The sequence below is a fragment of the Ovis aries genome, chromosome 24 (genome assembly GCF_016772045.2).
Source record: "Ovis aries strain OAR_USU_Benz2616 breed Rambouillet chromosome 24, ARS-UI_Ramb_v3.0, whole genome shotgun sequence".
Lineage (NCBI taxonomy): Eukaryota > Metazoa > Chordata > Mammalia > Artiodactyla > Bovidae > Ovis > Ovis aries.
This window is the reverse complement of record NC_056077.1, coordinates 39,253,622-39,269,715: the sequence shown is the minus strand read 5'-3', so window position 1 is coordinate 39,269,715 and position 16,094 is coordinate 39,253,622. Positions and strand designations below refer to the sequence as shown.

Below are 16,094 nucleotides of genomic sequence, written 5' to 3'. Positions count from 1 at the left end.
ATAAGCGCATGGAAAGATGCTCAGCATCATCAGTCACTAGGGAAATGCAGACGGAAGCCATGTGGGGACGCGCACCCTCTCGGACGGCGGAAATGAAAGCGTCGCCGCACCAAGGGCTGGCACGGACGTGAGTCAGCAGGAACTCGCACAATCAGCAGATGCTGTTGCCGTCCAATCGCTCAGTCGTGTCCGACTCTTTGCGACCCCGTGGACTGCAGCACGCCAGGCTCCCCTGTCCTTCACCATCTCCCGGAGTTTGCTCAGACTCATGTCCACGGGGCGGGAGACGCCATCCGGAGGGTGAGACGGTTTGATGGCATCACAGCCAGCTGGGAGGAGAGCAAATATCGCCATCCCTTTGGACAACAGTTCAGCAGTTTCCTTACGAAGTTAAACAGGCACCTAACACAATACAATCATTCTCCTCCAGGGAATTTATTACCCAAGAGAAATGAGAACAGACATCCACATGGGGCCCTGCACATGACTGTTCAGAGTCGCTTTATTCCTAACGACCAAATCTTGGAAGCTAGGTGGACGTGCCTCAGCAGGTGAACAGAGGGACAAATGTGGGCAGGAGACACGGTGCCTGGCCTGGGGGCACTCAGGAAGACTCAGAGGCGCGGCCAGAGGGACCCCAGGCTCTGAAGGTGCCTCGGGGCAGGCGGGACCTGTGTGTGTGTGTGTGTGTGTGTGTGTGTGTGTGTGTGTGCGTGTGTGAGGGTGGGGCAGGGGGCAGGGCTGCACACGGTCTTCTGCGGCTTTGGTGGGTCAGGAGAATTGAAGCTGCGCCCTGTGGGCTGGGCAGGCCTGGGCTGGGGGCTGGAGAGTCCCAAGAACTCTAGGGGGAGTAGAGGCAGCTGCTCCGGGGCCGGGGAGGGGCCCGTGGCACCCCCGGGATCTGCCGCCAGGTCACCCCAGCCTCAGCGACCCCAGAGCCCAGGCCGAGGACAGAGGCTGAGAGTCCTCCCCGACCCCAAGGGCTCTGCGCGTGGGCAGTCAGGCCTGGAGCATCTCAGATATGTACGCAAAGCCTCGCATGCGCAGGCTTGTGGCTGGGGAGCCCCCGCCCAGGTGGGAGGCCCAGCTGTGACCAGTCAGGGGGGCCCTCTAGGACCCATGACAGCCCCCCTTCACCCAGAGCATCCCCGGGCCACTAACCCCTCTACAGCGGGGTGGGGGCAAGCGTGCTCAGGACTCCGCTTCCAGGAAGGAGGGCTTAAAGACCCTACCAGCCCCCGCCTGGGCCCAACTTGAGGAGGGACAGAAGCCAGAAGAAAGGGGGGCGGGAGGACAGTGGCGGAGGAGGGCGATTTACGGCGTAAACACAGCACTTGTGTGTGGAAGAAAAATATTTTCTTTGAACAAACAAGACTCTCAGCCTCGTTTCCCAGAAGCACTATTATCTCTGCACAGTGCTGCTTCCAAAAAGAAAAAAAAATCACGGGCCAGGGACAGAGGGAAAAGAAAAAACGCTTTGCAACCAGAGAACAAACGCTCCAGGACCTTAGGGACCTTTGCAGGGGGTGGCGGGCTGGGGGCAGTGGGCAAGGCTGGGGTGCCCGGCTGCCTCCCCAGACCCTGGGCCCAGGGGCCTCATCTGAATCGGCTTCCCTCATCTCCTGCAGGGATGGCAGCACTTGGCTCAGAGCCATCCCAGGGTCCACGGCCCAGCCCCCCAAACCCCACACAGGACCTACTGTGCCCTGGGCCTGGGGAGGTGCAACACCCAGGAGCTCAGACTACAAGCTGCACAGAGGGTCCTGTAGCAGCCTTGACCTTGCAGGGGGCGTGGGCGGGGCGGGCACGCCGGCAGTGTTAGGACTCTAGACCACTTCTTTTCTCTTCCACCCCCAGGTATGTCACTGATCCTTGGGAGTGACCTCCCAGCCCAGCACGACCCATATCCACGTAAAAGGTCAATGTGCGTGAGGGTGACGGCATTGTTGTATCCAGGGGTTGGTTGGTTGGTTTTAACGTTTAGAAGTTTAAACACAAGTTAGGAACAAAGATCCCTAGCCTCAGATTTTGTTTTTACAGACACAAGGGTTCCCAAAGTCCGACTCGTGGCAAACAGACCCTGCCCCTCCCCGTGTGCCCAGCCTGAGTGCTCAGACAGGGAGGAGGAGCAGGGTCCTCCCGTGGCGGGGGATGGGGTCTCACCATCTGGGGAGGGGCCAGAGGGGCCACGGGGGCCACGTCATAGGCAGCCCTACGACCAGGGAGATGGTGTGTGTTCCTTCTGGGGGTGAACGAAGCAGTGTGTGCTGACACCTCAAATCCTAAACACCTTTTATTTTATTTTGTTTCTAAGATTGCTTTTCTGTCCTGAAGAGAAAGTTATGCACAATACTAAGTTTATAAGGCTGCTCACTGCAGCACCATTCACAAAAGCACAAAGCTGGAAACAAGCTAGATGTCCAACCACTGGGGATCGGTCAGCAGCGCGAGTCAGTCATTAAAGCTGTCACAAATCACAGCGCAGAAGCTCGTGTGAGGCAGAAACCTGTGCACCACATAAGCAATCAAAGAGAACGCTGGTCAGGGCCTTCCCTGGCGGTCCAATGGTTAAGACCCCACATTTCCACTCCAGGGGAACATGGGTTCGATCCTTGGTCGGGAAACGAACATCGGGTAAAATTGTTTGTAAGGTATAACCCCATCTTTATTTCCTCAATATATATATACACACAAGAGAAAGGATAGAAAGTTATACTCCAAAATATTAATATTGGGATTTGAATTATTTTTCTTTTTGTTTACCTATGCTAATTAGATTTCCCAAGTGAACCTTATTCATCATTATTGTTTATCTATTTGGCCATGCTCAGCAGCTTGCAGGATCTTAGTTCCCTGACCAGGGATTGAAACCGTGCCCTTGGCAGTGAAAGCGCAGAGTCATAATCACTGGATTGCCAGGGAGTTCCCATCTTTTCAGGTATTTTAAAGGCCACTGGGGTTTTCATTGTCCTGTTATTCAGGTATTTTAAAGGCCACTGGGGTTTTCATTGTTCTGTTATTTTTTTCATGCTGATTCATAGGCATTCTCTGTATTAGGGAAATGAGGGCCTTTTTTTTTTTTTTTTTGGTCACACCGTGCAGCTGGTAGAATCTTATTTCCCTGACCCAGGATTGAAAGCGCCAAGCCCTAACCTCTGGACCATAGGCAATTCCCGAGGGCCTTTATGTTTCTAGAAATAAATGTGTGCTTCCCAGCCCTTCTTACTCCTGGCACATCTTGCTCTCAGCGGACCAGAGACAGTTCAAGCCCAGATGCTTTCAGCTCCCACACTGGGTGCTTCTGCCCTCTGGGGGCAAAGTCAGGACCCTGAGCCCTCCTTGGGGGCATGGCTGTCTGATGGGCCAGGCTTGGGCACACACATGGGTACCAGCTATCTCCTGTGGTTGGCTTTGCTTTTACCTCTGCTGGGGTTTGACTCTGGCAACCTTTGATGAGCCCCCCAACTCCAGACTACGCTGACGTCAGCCTTGGGGCGCTTTCTCCCCAGCCCTCCCAGGCAGAATGAACTGCTTCTTCTGCACTCCTGCACCTTGCTCAGACATTCCGTTAACTGCTATTATCACGCTGAATTCAACTTTTAAATCACTCTCTTTTCTTTTCTCCCCTAATAAAATAATGTTCATCTGGGACTTTCCTGGTAGTCCAGTGGTTAGGATACAGCACTTTGCTGCTAAGGGCCTGGGTTCAACCCCTGGTCGAGGAACTGAGACTCTCATGTGGGGGAAAAAAAAAAAAGTATGTAAATATAACCTGAAAAGATGCTCAACTTTGCTCGGTTAAATTACACAGGGACACTATTTTTCACCCACCGAGCTTGCAAAATCTGAAAGTTAGAGAACACCCTCTGCTGGCAAGACTGTGGGAAATAGACTCTTGTACATTGCTTCTGGGAATGTAAATTGGTTCAGCCAATCCCCATGGAAGACAGTTTGGGCAGTATAACTATCAAAATGACAAACGTATATATTTTTTGACCCAGCTATTCCCGCTTCTAGAAATTTATTTTATAGATACATGCACATGTGTAAAATGACAGATATTCAAGTGACTAATTTGTAGCATTGCAGGTAATCACAAAAGATGGAAAACCATCTAAATGTCCAACCACAGGGGATGCGTTAAATAAATGACAATACATCCATCCAGTGGAGTACTACACAGCTGTCGGAACTGAATGGGGAGGTGATAGGCGCAAGAACTTTCAAAAACTCATCCCTGATAAAATCAATGGAGAAAACAGGCAGAAATGATCAAAATCAGCTTCTTCAGAACTCTGGAAATTAACCAGAGGCTTGCAGCGACCAGGGGAGTGTTTATTCAGGAAAACCAGCTGATTTCCAGTAGGAATCAAGCTTTGTGGATTTGTAATTTGTCCTATCCCACCTTCCTTTGTCTAGCTCAGCAACAGCTTTGAAAACTAACAGCCCACATTCCCAGCCCCTTAAGGAGTAGAACGGAGCTGAGGCTCTCCCAAAGCTTTATTTTAAAAAACCTGGCATTTTTGGACATGTCTGGTGGTTTCATGGAAGACCTCATTGGAAAAAATTACCTTTATTTAACCTAGGTCAGAGCTCACTCAGTGCTAAGAAGTATTTCACAGAGGGGCGTTTATCTAAAACTATTACAAGCAAGTGTTTTAATGCTGCAGCTGCCTGAGGCAATGAGTAACAGTTGGAACAAGTAACAGACTGACCAGAAAAAGAGGTAAATAAATAATAAATTGATAAGAGACTAACCAAATAGCCGAAGAATGAGTTTTCTATAGGCGCTTTGAAAAGCTCTGACGTATTTGGATCTTATGTCTTTGGTGGGCAAAGGATCTCTCTGAGGTCTTGCCTACAAGGCACTTATCCCATTTGTGAGGGCTCTGTCCTCATGACCTAATCACTTCCCAAATGCCCCACCTCATAATACCATCTCTGTGGGGGGTTAGGATTTCAATATATAAATTTCCTTCTGTCAGGTCCAACTCTTTGCAACCCCATAGACTGTAGCCCACCAGGCTCCTCTGTCCATGGAATTCTCCAGGCAAGAACACTGGAATGGGCAACCATTTCCTTCTCCAGGGATCTTTCTGACCCAGGGATAGAACCCAGGTCTCTTGGATTGCAGGCAGAATCTTTACATCTGAGTCACCAGGGAAGCTCATAAATTTATGGGTAGGGCCACAGATATTTAGACCAGAGCATTATATGATTCCACTTACATGAATTACCTACAATAGTCAAACTACAGAGAAGGAAAGCAGAAGGGTGTGTGCCCGGACTGGCCGGGGAGCGATGGGGGGAGTGAGCGCTTCCTGGGGACGGAGTTTCAGTTAAGGAAGACAAAGAGCTCCGAGGATGGGTAGTGGGGATGGCTGCAAAAGTGTGAGAGTCAGTGCCACAGAACTGTGCAATTAAAGATGGGTACGGTGGTTCAAAGAGGGGCAGGGCTGGAGTCAATATTCATATTAAGGCCGATATGAAAAATCAAAGCAGTGGTCCCCTGGGAAGAGAGGAATGGGTGGTAAACTGGGGGCCTGGGGGACAGGAGAAAGAAAGGGCCATCTCACCAGGAATCTTCTCATATTTATTCATTGTTTTTCTTTGTGTTGCGGCCTGACTGCACAGCCTGCCTGCAGGGTCCAAGTTTATCAACCAGGGATTAAAGTGGGCCCGGCAGCGAAAGGGCCACGTCTCAACCACTGGACCATTGGGAAATTTCCTGTTTTGTTTGTTTGTTTTGCCAGGCTGCCTGGCTCACAGAAGCTCAGATTCCTGACCAGGGATTGAACCCAGGCCCCAGCAATGAAAGCTCAGGACCCTAACCACTAGGCCACCAGGGCCACTCCTGTTATTCATTGCTGAATCACTTGAATATATATTCCTATTCCAAATATTACATTTAAGACAAAAGCAAAATTAGCGGGGAAAAAAAAAAACTGTTAATGATGAAGAACTGGGCCCGAGTTTGACCAAACCTCTGGATCCAGCTGCCCATTGGCAAGAAACACAGACCGTGCAGATGGGCACAGAGGGATACGGTCAGGAAAAATCCAGACCGTGGGAAATTCTCCAGGTGGGCTGGCCCGGGCTCTCCAAAATATCAATTGTTCAGGAAAGAAAGGGACAGACGGGACCCTCTGGGCAGGACCTGAAGATACAGCAATGAAAACTGCCAGACTGAGCTGCAGTGTCGCTGGGGAGGGTCAAAGCAGGGCCCGCCTGCACAGCTGGGCGAGGGGCGTGGTCACGGCTGGAGCTGGGTGCTTCAGTCCTGTCTGAGTCTGGGCGACCCTATCGGGCGCAGCCCGCCAGGCTCCTCTGTCCGTGGGATTCTCCAGGCAAGAATACTGGAGCGGGGTTGTCATGCCCTCCTCCAGAGAATCTTCCCGACCCAGGGATCGAACCCATGTCTCCTGCATTGCAGGCAGATTCTTTGCCATCTGAGCCGAGCCACCGGGGAAGCCTCTCAGTACATTACGCTAACTTATCAAGCTGTTTGTTTTCTGTGATTTTCTGTACTGATTTTTTAAAAGAAAAGTTTAAAAGAAACACAGGCCTTCCACACCCTGCCCTCAGAACAGGGGAGCCCTGCTCTGTGGCTTGAAACTGAGTGTCCCGGGCGGGGGGCCCACAGCAGCTGGCCAGCGGGCAGGCCTCGGCTGTTGGTGAGGGGAGCCGAGCCTCCGCGGTTTTTTTCCTGGAGAACGAGGTAACGGAGCAGAAAGCTCACGGCGTCTCTGGTAGAAACTGGGCTGTGTCTTTGAAGAATTTTCTCAGACCACCAAGGTGTCATGGAATGGCTCACTGCCCCCACACTTAGGGAGGAGGGTCTGGACCACCCGCCCCCAAGGGCTGGCTCCAGGCTCTCCCCGACCACCTTAATCTGAGGGGGGTCCATCGCCACCCCAGTGATGGTCTGAACTACCCAAATGTTGTTTCTCATGGAATCTAGTCTTTTTGTCTGTTTTTCAAGAAACATATGTGTTTTTTGTTTTTCTTTTGGCCAAGCCGTACAACGTGCGGGACCTTACTTCCCCAGTGTGTGTTAATTGCTTAGTCGTGTCTGACTCTGCAGCCCTGTGGACTGCAGCCCGCCAGGCTCCTCTGTCCATGGGATTCTCCAGGCCAGAATACCTGAGTGGGTTGCCATCCCCTTCTCCAGGGGGGTCTTTCTGACCCAGGGACTGAACCCAGGTCTCCCGCTTTGCAGGCAGACTCTTTACCGTCTGAGCCACAAGGGAAGCCCCTTACCAAGGATCAAATCTGTGGCCCCTGCAGTGGAAGCTCAGAGCCACAACCATCGGACCACCAGGTAGCCCACTCCCCTAAAGACTCCTCCACCAAAGTCTGGTGTGTACTTGTGTTGGTCCAGATTTGGCTCTGCACAAACTTGCCCTAGGAAGGACTTTTTCTAACCGAAATAGGTCATCATATCTTGTATAGAATCTTGCAACTTGCCTCTGGGATTAATAGACAGTGAACAATTTTTTAATAGATCTAGAAACGATCTGTTCTCGTTGAGAGAGTCATCCTAGAGTATGTTTTTATTTTCCTTCTTTTCTATTTGTTAGAATATGGTTTTAATGACATATTTTATTCACTTTCTTTCTAATGTGTTTCTTGTTTTCATCTCTGCATTAATTTCATCTGTGCCCATTGGAGAAAATCTGGAAAAAGAAGAGAATGAAACACACACACTGAGAAATCCTCCCGCCCACAGGAAGCGTGCCTGCACTTCCCGCCAGTCACGCTTCCACCCCCCTCTTCTCCTGCCTTGCTTTCCTGGTGGGCTCTGAGTGCAGAGTCAGAGTGGGGGACCCCACACACACCGTGTATTCCTTTCCTATTGCTGATATCGTGTCAATGACCACCGTTCTGGAAGTCAGGAGTCTGACCCGGGGCTCACTGGGGTAACAATCAAGGTGTCACCAGGGCTGTGTCCCTTCTGGTGGCATTAGGAGACAGTCCGCCTCCTGGCTTTTTCCAGCTCCCAAAGGCCACCTGCTTCCTCGACTCGTGACCCCTTCCTCCGGCAACATCAGGCTGAGGCCTCATTCAAGCCCCTCTCCTGGACTTTCAGGAGCCTCTGTGATTCCACTGGGCTCATCAGAAGAACCACTCATCTCAAAGCCTCATGAGCTGCAAACACAATTCCCCTCTGCCAGTAACCAAGCATCGTCACGGGGTCTGGGGATGAGGGTGGAGGTGGCTTTGGGGGCCATATTCTGTCAATGCAGATGGTCGGGCCTCATGCTGCCAGGACCCAGGCCCAAGGTCCGTTTAGGAGGTAAGTGGGTGGGAGGGGCTGGGGCTGTGGATGAGACCAGGAGCCTCAATCGGGGAATATGCAGGCGGAGGTCACCACCCTCCCTGGACACAGATGCATGTTGGTAGGGAATCACCATATAGCAGGAAAAAAACAATTACTTATTTGGCTACACTGGCTCTTCACTGAGGCACACAGGGTCTTAATTGCAGCATTCAAACTAGCTCCCCGACTAGGAATCAAACCCTGGTCCCCTGCATTGGGAGTGCCGAGTCTTAGCCACAGGACCACCAGGGAAGTCCCCCTATGTCATCGTAAGCCTATTACTTTCAGTTGATCCGCATTGCTCGCTTGGACGCCTTCACAATCATTTCCGTCCTGGGGAATTAGTGCATCTGAAGTCAGGGAACGTGGCATATAAAAATTCCCGTGTGGAACACAGTGGAGAGGTGACCTCCGTGTCCTGAAGCCCAAGGGCTGAGATGGGGGCTGTAATCCTGTGCAAAGATGCTAAACCCACTCCCCAAATACAGGTCTGTGTTTCCAGTTTCCTAGAAGGTCCTCCTTGCCTCTAAAAATTCTCCCTTAGACCCAGAAATTTCACTAACCAGAGTCTCTCCTAAGGAAATCTTTCTAAATATAGAAAACGCTCCAGCACAAGGGTATTCGGGCCATTTTCCTTGGAAGAATGACTAATTAGAGACAACCTAATCGTCCGACGGTGGGGGGCCAGCCGACCAGCGGCAGCGGAGCTGCACCATGAAAACGAGGAGTCTGGAGGACGCAGGCCGCCGCCTTCCCCGCTGCGCATGCGCACAGGGCCGCAGTCCGGTGATCAGCGCTACAGACGGCTTCTAAAAGCCCGGAACAAAGGCTTGAAGGACATTAACAAACACAGCAGCGGAGGCTCTCTCTGGCTGGGGAGGACTGGGGTGATTTCTCTTCCCCTTTGTGCTACCTCTCGGAAATTTTCAAGTCCCCTGGGAAGACCATGATAGAAAATCTACCTTTCAGTGAATTGGTTGTGTTCACCGACTGGTGTGTGAAATTAATGCCATCCCTTTGTGCGGGCGAGTGAACGTGTGTGCATGTTACATGTGAGTGTGTGCATGTGTGAGAGTGCACGGGAAGTGGAAGTGGAGTGTGTCCCTGAATGCTGGGTGTGGGTGGTCTGAGTGTGACTGGGTGTGAACGTGAGTACGGGTGGATGTGAGGATGAATGCTACATACATCCACGTGTGTGCGTGCAAATGTACATATGTGAGTAGACACGTGTGAACATGGCACCAGTGTGGGTGTGTGAGCAAGTATGCGACCCTGTGAAAGTGTGAATCTGTGTGTTCGTGTGAATGTGTGAAAGGGTGGGGCCTAAGCATGTGGTGTGAATACGAACTCAGGGGTGTCTGTGGACTTGCCTGTGAGAGTGTGTGGGGGGTGTGAATGTCAGGTGTGTGCAGTGTATGGACATGAGCGTGTGTGCTGGAGTGCTGGTGGCTGTGTGCATGTGCAGCTGTGAGTGGATGTGTGTAAGCATGAGTGTGTGGACGTCGGGCGTGGGCACCCATGTGACGGCAGGTCCAAGGGCACATCTCTGGTGGGCGCCCCCACCCCTCGCCGCGGGGAGAGAAGCCCGACTTGCCCACGTGGGGGTGTCCCAGCCACAGGCCCAGCCGAGGCCCCGGGAGAGCCAGCCCTGACCCCCCAGCACGGGAGTGAAGGAGGTTCCAGGGCCCGAGCGGCTCTGGACGCCCAGGTCAGCCACCTGGCTGCAATCTGTGCAGACAGCCGCCCACGGAAGGCCGGAGCGTCTCCGAAAGGCTCCTCTTACCCTGGAGTTGAGGGGCTGCTGTGCCATTTTCTGAGCCTTGCACCCCCCGCCCCACTCCACTGGCCTGTGGCCCCAAGGACCATGTCTCCTGTGCGTGTGAAGCAAAGCCTGCGGGGGCTTCTCGCACCCACCCTCCTATCCAATGAATGCCCGCTGCTGCTGCCCTGGACACAGAGGGCAGAGGGTCAACCCTGCTCCTCTTGGGAGGGTCACTGCTGAGACCACTCAAGGATCGGCCCCTCAGTCTGCTCACCTGCTCCCGGCTGGAAGTGAACCATTGTGGGGAGTCCCGTGGGGGCACCTGGGGCTCGGGCAGAACCAGCAGGGACAGAAGCTCCTGTTCCCTAGTGGCTGCTGCTGTTCAGGTAGGCGGCTCACCTGGAGGAGCACCCGGGGGGGGGGTCAGGAGGCGTCGCTGGGCCCCCTGCCCACCTGATGCCCCTGCCCTTGTCCCTCTGTCCTGCCCACCTCTGGGCCCGGCCCAAGTCCAGGTCCCCACTTCTCCCCAGACACCTGCCCACCTGCCTTGCACTCCTGCCTCCACGGTCCCTCTCCATCCTCTCCCTGGCTGCAGGCAGGTCCTGGAACCCAATCTAGGGCAGGAAGTTTCCGTGTAAAATCGACGCTGCCAACACGCCAGTCCCAACTGGACACACACTGTGTGATTTCACCGGATGAGTTCCCCAGAGTCAGCTTCATAGAGACAGAAGGGAGGCAGGTGGATGCCAGGGGCTGCGGCAGGCAGGTGAGGGGTTAGTTGTTAGTGGGGCAGAGTCTCAGTTTGGGAGGACGAGAGTGCTCTGGACATGATAGTGGAGCTGGTTACAAGACAAAGTGAATGTACTGAACGCCACTGAACTGTCCAGATACAAATGGTTTAGACAGTAAGTTTTATAATATGTACATTTTACACCTGGAAAACACAAATATGTGTATTAAGTAAAAATGAAACTGACTCGGTGCCCACAGCCCCCATATAACAACTGCACTGACCCGGCCTCTGCCAGCCATACAGAGCCTTCACGTGGAGGGCAACTCGGGTCCCCCTGGTGTCCTGCATCCCTGCCCGCCAGCCCCACCCTGGCTGTGCCCCTCCTCGTGGCCTCTGCCCACCCCCACTCTCCAGCCTCCAAAGGCTGAGTCAGTGGCTGCCCCCTGGCAGCAACTGGGCCCCATTTGGGGTCTCACGTCTCCCTCCAGGGACCCTCAAGTGGCCCGGTAGAGATTCTGTCCTCAACACCCGAACAGCAGCAGGTGACCGGAGCGACCCCACCTCGGCCCACCCTCCGGGGTTGCAGGGGAAAGGTCAGGGGGCGCCCCAGCTGGAAGGACCACACAGCTGCCCAGTTTTGCTAAATCAATTCCACTTTATTTGAAACTTTTAACATGCCACAAATTTACATGAAAATACCCATTCGAAATGTAAGTTGGAACACAAAATTCAGGAGCAGCTTCACCAAAGGACAAAGAGGTCTGTCATCGAAAGGCAGGTGACGCAAATTCGGTCACTTAGCACCTGGTCACATACACAAATGCCGCGAGACAGCCTGGCACCCCCCCGCCCCACCCCCTCACAACTGATCCTGTGCTGAGCGGGACTCTCTGGCCGGAGGGACAGGCAGTGGTCAGAAGGGCAGGTGGGTGGGTGGGCAGTAGTCCAAGTGGCGGCCAGGAACCGGCTGGAGGCAACCGACGGCCGAACCGACGGCCGTGGGGTGTCACGTGCCATGGGACACGGGCAAAAGCACACGCCTGCACACAGCCCTCTGCCTGCCCCCACTGCTCAGACCCCCTCGGCCCCCCAGTGGGCACAGCAGGGCAGCCTCTGGGTACTGCTGGCCTGGAGTCTGGTACAGCTGGTGCCCCAACCCTGTGCTATCAATGCAAGACCTCATACTTGAGTGTTTTTTGAGAAAACTTCACAAAGTAATTCAGATGATGCTGGTCAGCCTATGTGGGACCTGGGGTTTGTGTGAGTTTCTGTGGGTGTTTGTTCATCACACCCCGCAGACCAGAGACACTGCTCGTCAGAATCCTGCACCCTGAGCCCCTCCGCACAGGGAGGGGCTTCCCCAGCTCTCTCTGGTCAGTGGGGAGGGGGCCCAGGGCAGAGGCCACGAGGACCACCAGGTGTCGGCATCCCCGTCTCCCTCAGCGGGGGCCACACTCCAGTATCCTCACCCACCAATCTCCCTTCTTTCTTTTTCCAAGGTCTCAGCACTTTTCAAATCTTAACGGGAACAGGGAGGCTGAGAGGAAGCCGAAGGCTGAGCGGCGCTGCTCAGAGGAGGACGGGAGGGAGGACCCATCCCAGCAGGTCCCCTGCTGGGCGGGTTATGAGCTGGGACCCGCAACCATCCTGGCCATGCACCAGGAGATCACCAGGGCAACGAGGTTGTGCCCGCTGGGTTCAGGCCTTTCAGCCAGCAGAGACCCGGGCACCCCGGCCCCGCTTTCCCAGGCCAGGCCTCTGCCAGACTTCTGCCCCTGGGGCCCCGGATCCCGCCTCAGGGTGGGGGGGGGGTGCGGGGGGTCAAGGGAGCATCCTTGAATACCCAGCCTTGCAGAGCCCCCAGAAGAGGGCGCCTTGGCCCCAGGCCCGAGCGGAGAAGCCCTTGGAGAACTGGCGGAGAAGGGACCCTCGGACCTGTCTTTCCAGGTCCTCAAAAGGCAGCCGACAAGCCTCCGGGACCAGGAGCACCTTCGGGCCGCTGGCTGGGCTGCCTGGAGGCACTGACTTAGCAGAGCCCAGCCCCAGGAGCAGGCAGGACCTCTAGGTCTGGGGTGGGGCCTCTGGGTCCAGGGGCAGAGCCTCGGCAGAGGGGCGGCTTTGGGAGGCCAGCTAGGGTCTCTTGTTAGCAGAGAAACGTCTGGGTCCCCTCCTCCCTCATTCCCCACTCCCCGGTGTCTGTCTCACACACACACCACGCACACACACCATGCAGACGTGTGCTCCCACAATCATGTGCACACCACAAACAGAACCCTTACACGGCAGACTACGCTCACACGTGCAGGCACACAGATGTACATGCATGCGCGCGTGCACGCGCAGGCCCCAGTGCTGACCAGGCCCCTCCCTGCAGGCAGCATACGGTCCGCCGCTTAACAGGCTAGTTCCACCAATTGGGGACCATCAGGGTGGGTTCTTCGCCCAGCATAAAATGCTGCAGAATATAAATTGCAATTAACAACGGTGCCAAAATAGCACTTAGTGAGAATAAGCACATTACTGACATCTGGTGAGTCCTGTCCCGGCTGCCGGAGCAGGGGAAATGCTTGCTCTAAGTAAAGGGTGGTCGGGGGACACTAAAAACACAAGCCCCCTCTCAGGGGGCTGCTTTCCAAGGCAGCTCACGTCCCGTGAACGGCCCCTCCTAGCCCTACTGGCTGGCATAGACGAGGCTGCTGGTTGAAAGCGCTTGCTCATGAGAACCACGGCCGCCTGCAGGGAGGGTCTCAGTGGGAAGGTCCGTCTCTGGCCTGAGCCCAGCTGCTCTGGATGAAAAGACATGAGTACCAGGGCCCCGGGGGTCTCCTGCCCGCATCCTGGGCTAAGTCCCCCGGCTGGTATGGCTGAAACTGGCCACAGCCCTGCTGTGAGGCATGCGGTCGGTCAGTCCCCACACCACCTTCCTGACGGCCCTCAGGTGGTCTCTAGGTGCATCCGACAGAAATGCCCAGAAATGGATGGGGGGAATCCCACCACCTCTCAGACCCTCGTCTACAGCTTGTGGCCCTGTCTCTCCGGGGCCCAGGGCAGCCTGGCCTGCAACCTGCAAGGACGCCAGAGGAGCCAGCCAGGCCCGTGGGGTGAGGGCCCTACCACGGGGCGTTTCCCTGGAGCAGCTGGCACGCCGGTCCCTCCAGGCAGGAGGCAGAAAGCTGCCAGGGCACCTGGGGAGGGAAGGGGGCACCCCACGCTCCAGAGGAGACAACGGCACCCACGGCAGGAAAGCCATGGGGCAGGGGAGGAGCCCAGCTCCACGTGCAAACACACGGTCTGCCCAGTGCAGGGAGGCGAGAGCAGGCCCAGGGCCGCGGGGCAGGAGGCTGCCAGACGGACGGCACTTAGGACTGACCAGAGCGCTGGGGGCCTGTGTGCCTCTGGGACCCTGACCCTAGGCACGCTTCTGCCCTCCGAAGGGCCTCCTGATCCCCTGGGCCTGGTGGGGGGAGGACCCCGGGAAGGGCAGGCGGAGGTGGGCTCAGGGTCCAGGTCCCTCTGACAGGCGAACGACGGGACAGGCGGCGCCAACGGGGGCAAAAAACAGAGCAGGAAGCCAGCGAGGCTGGGCCTCGGCGCAGACAGCAGCCACGGTGGGGCGGCGGCCAGGCGGGCCTGGTGGACTCTGCACACGCAGCCCAGAGTGGGGGGAGGCAGCCAAGGTGAGGCGGCGGCGAGGCGGGCCTGGCGGACTCTGCACGCGCAGCCCAGAGTGGGGGGAGGCAGCCCCGGGCCCTGGGGAGGACACGCAGCCCAGAGTGGGGGGAGGCAGCCTCTCTGGAGACTCAGGACCCCCCGCTGGAAAGCCCCCTGACGCCACCCAGCCTTCCCAGGACATCTCCAGGAGTGTCACCAGGGGTGTTGGGGCAAGACTCTGGGTGCAGGGACCCTAACCAGCACCCTCGGAAGCCCACCAGCCATGCGGGTGATGGCTCTGGGGGAGAGTCTCGCGGTGACAAGGCAGAGGCGGGATCCCGGTGACCCCAGGGTGTGAGGCTGGGACACGGGGAGGCTGCCCCCCATTTTGGGAATAGCTACGGTGCCATTTTTTAAAGTGCTAAATACAGCTCTCTGAAATGGGGTAATGGGGTTGTCTTTCCGGCCTCACACGTCCTTTCTAGGCTCTAATATTCCAAGGTTTTCTAATGAAGCAGTTCTGCCTACATTTCCACAGAATCGGGACCTGCAGCCTCTAAAGCCGGCCGTGACCGCGCGCAGCCAGGGACGCCCAGCCCCCCACCGCTGGCCCCAACCTGCCTGATGTCGTCCGGCTGGAAAGGAACCGGAGACGAAATCGGGTTAACAGGAAGAAGGGAGCCCCAAACTGCAGCCACACACCTGGAGCTCCCCTCTGCCCCTCCCCAGAGCCTGGAGGCCGCCGACCAGCAGCACGGAGTCAAGGGACACTCCTGGGCGGGGGCACTGGGGCCACACGGGGCTCTGGGGACCTGGCTCCAGCAAGTCCGCACCCCGGGAGGCACCCCAGCCGGGCCCCCAGGTCACGGGCCAGCCACCCTCGCCTCCCTCCTCCCCATCTCAGCCAAAGGGCGCTGAGGCGGAGTCCTCACCAGGAAGCGCTCAGGGGCCGGGCAGGCGCTGGGAAGTGGCTTCCTTCCCCCTGGGACCCCGGGGGTGCAGGCCTGGGCTGGGGGCAGGGGCAGCAGCCGTGGCTGAGGGGGAGGCCACACGCCCGTCCAGGCTGTACTGGGTCCGTGGCTGCAGCTGGGCGCCCACTCCCGTCACCACCACAGGTTGGGGGGCTCCTCGGCCACTCTGCTTTTAAACAAGGTGACCTCATCCAGGTGCACCATGGGTACGTCCCGGATCACGTCGGTCAGGCCCTCGTGGAGCAGGGGGAAGACGACGACGTTCAGGGCCGGCCGCTCCGCCTGGAAACTGAACCAGAGGCAAGCCGTTAGCGGGCCGCGCGCAGACAGGCCATGTCCCCACGGGGCGGCGGCGGCGGGGTGGGAGGTGTCCGTGAAGGTGACACCAGGGAGCCGCAGCACTGAGATCGCACAGGCAGGACTCGGCGGGGGCAGGGGCCAGGCGGCCAACCCCGTGCACACACAGACCACCCAGGACACCGACTCCCAAGTCAGGTGACGCCGTCACTCTGCCAGGAGGACTCACCCCAGCGCCTGCTGCTAGCCCCAACCTCTGCCAGCACGTCAGAGCAGCCTTCCACCTTGCGCACCCTCGGGCAGCAGGCTCCACCCCGTGGGGGGCGGGGGGACAGTCTACAAGGAGCATCTGCCGGGCCG

General features: G+C 56.3%; 1 protein-coding gene across 4 annotated transcripts in view; it reads right to left on the bottom strand.

Annotated features, from left to right (window-relative positions):
• FBXL18 (F-box and leucine rich repeat protein 18) overlaps positions 1 to 16,094 on the bottom strand; it is a 65,914-nt gene that overhangs the window by 27,114 nt on the left and 22,706 nt on the right. The window contains exon 5 of one of the 4 annotated variants that reach the window (XM_027961637.2): positions 11,451 to 15,726. The exons of 2 other annotated variants lie outside the window; for them this stretch is intronic. In XM_027961637.2, coding sequence (XP_027817438.1) covers positions 15,570 to 15,726 — 157 coding nt within the window. In that variant the 3' untranslated portion in view covers positions 11,451 to 15,569. Of the gene's footprint in view, positions 1 to 11,450; positions 15,727 to 16,094 lie in introns of those variants that run through there. One more of the 4 variants, XR_006057952.1, reaches the window with a different exon arrangement.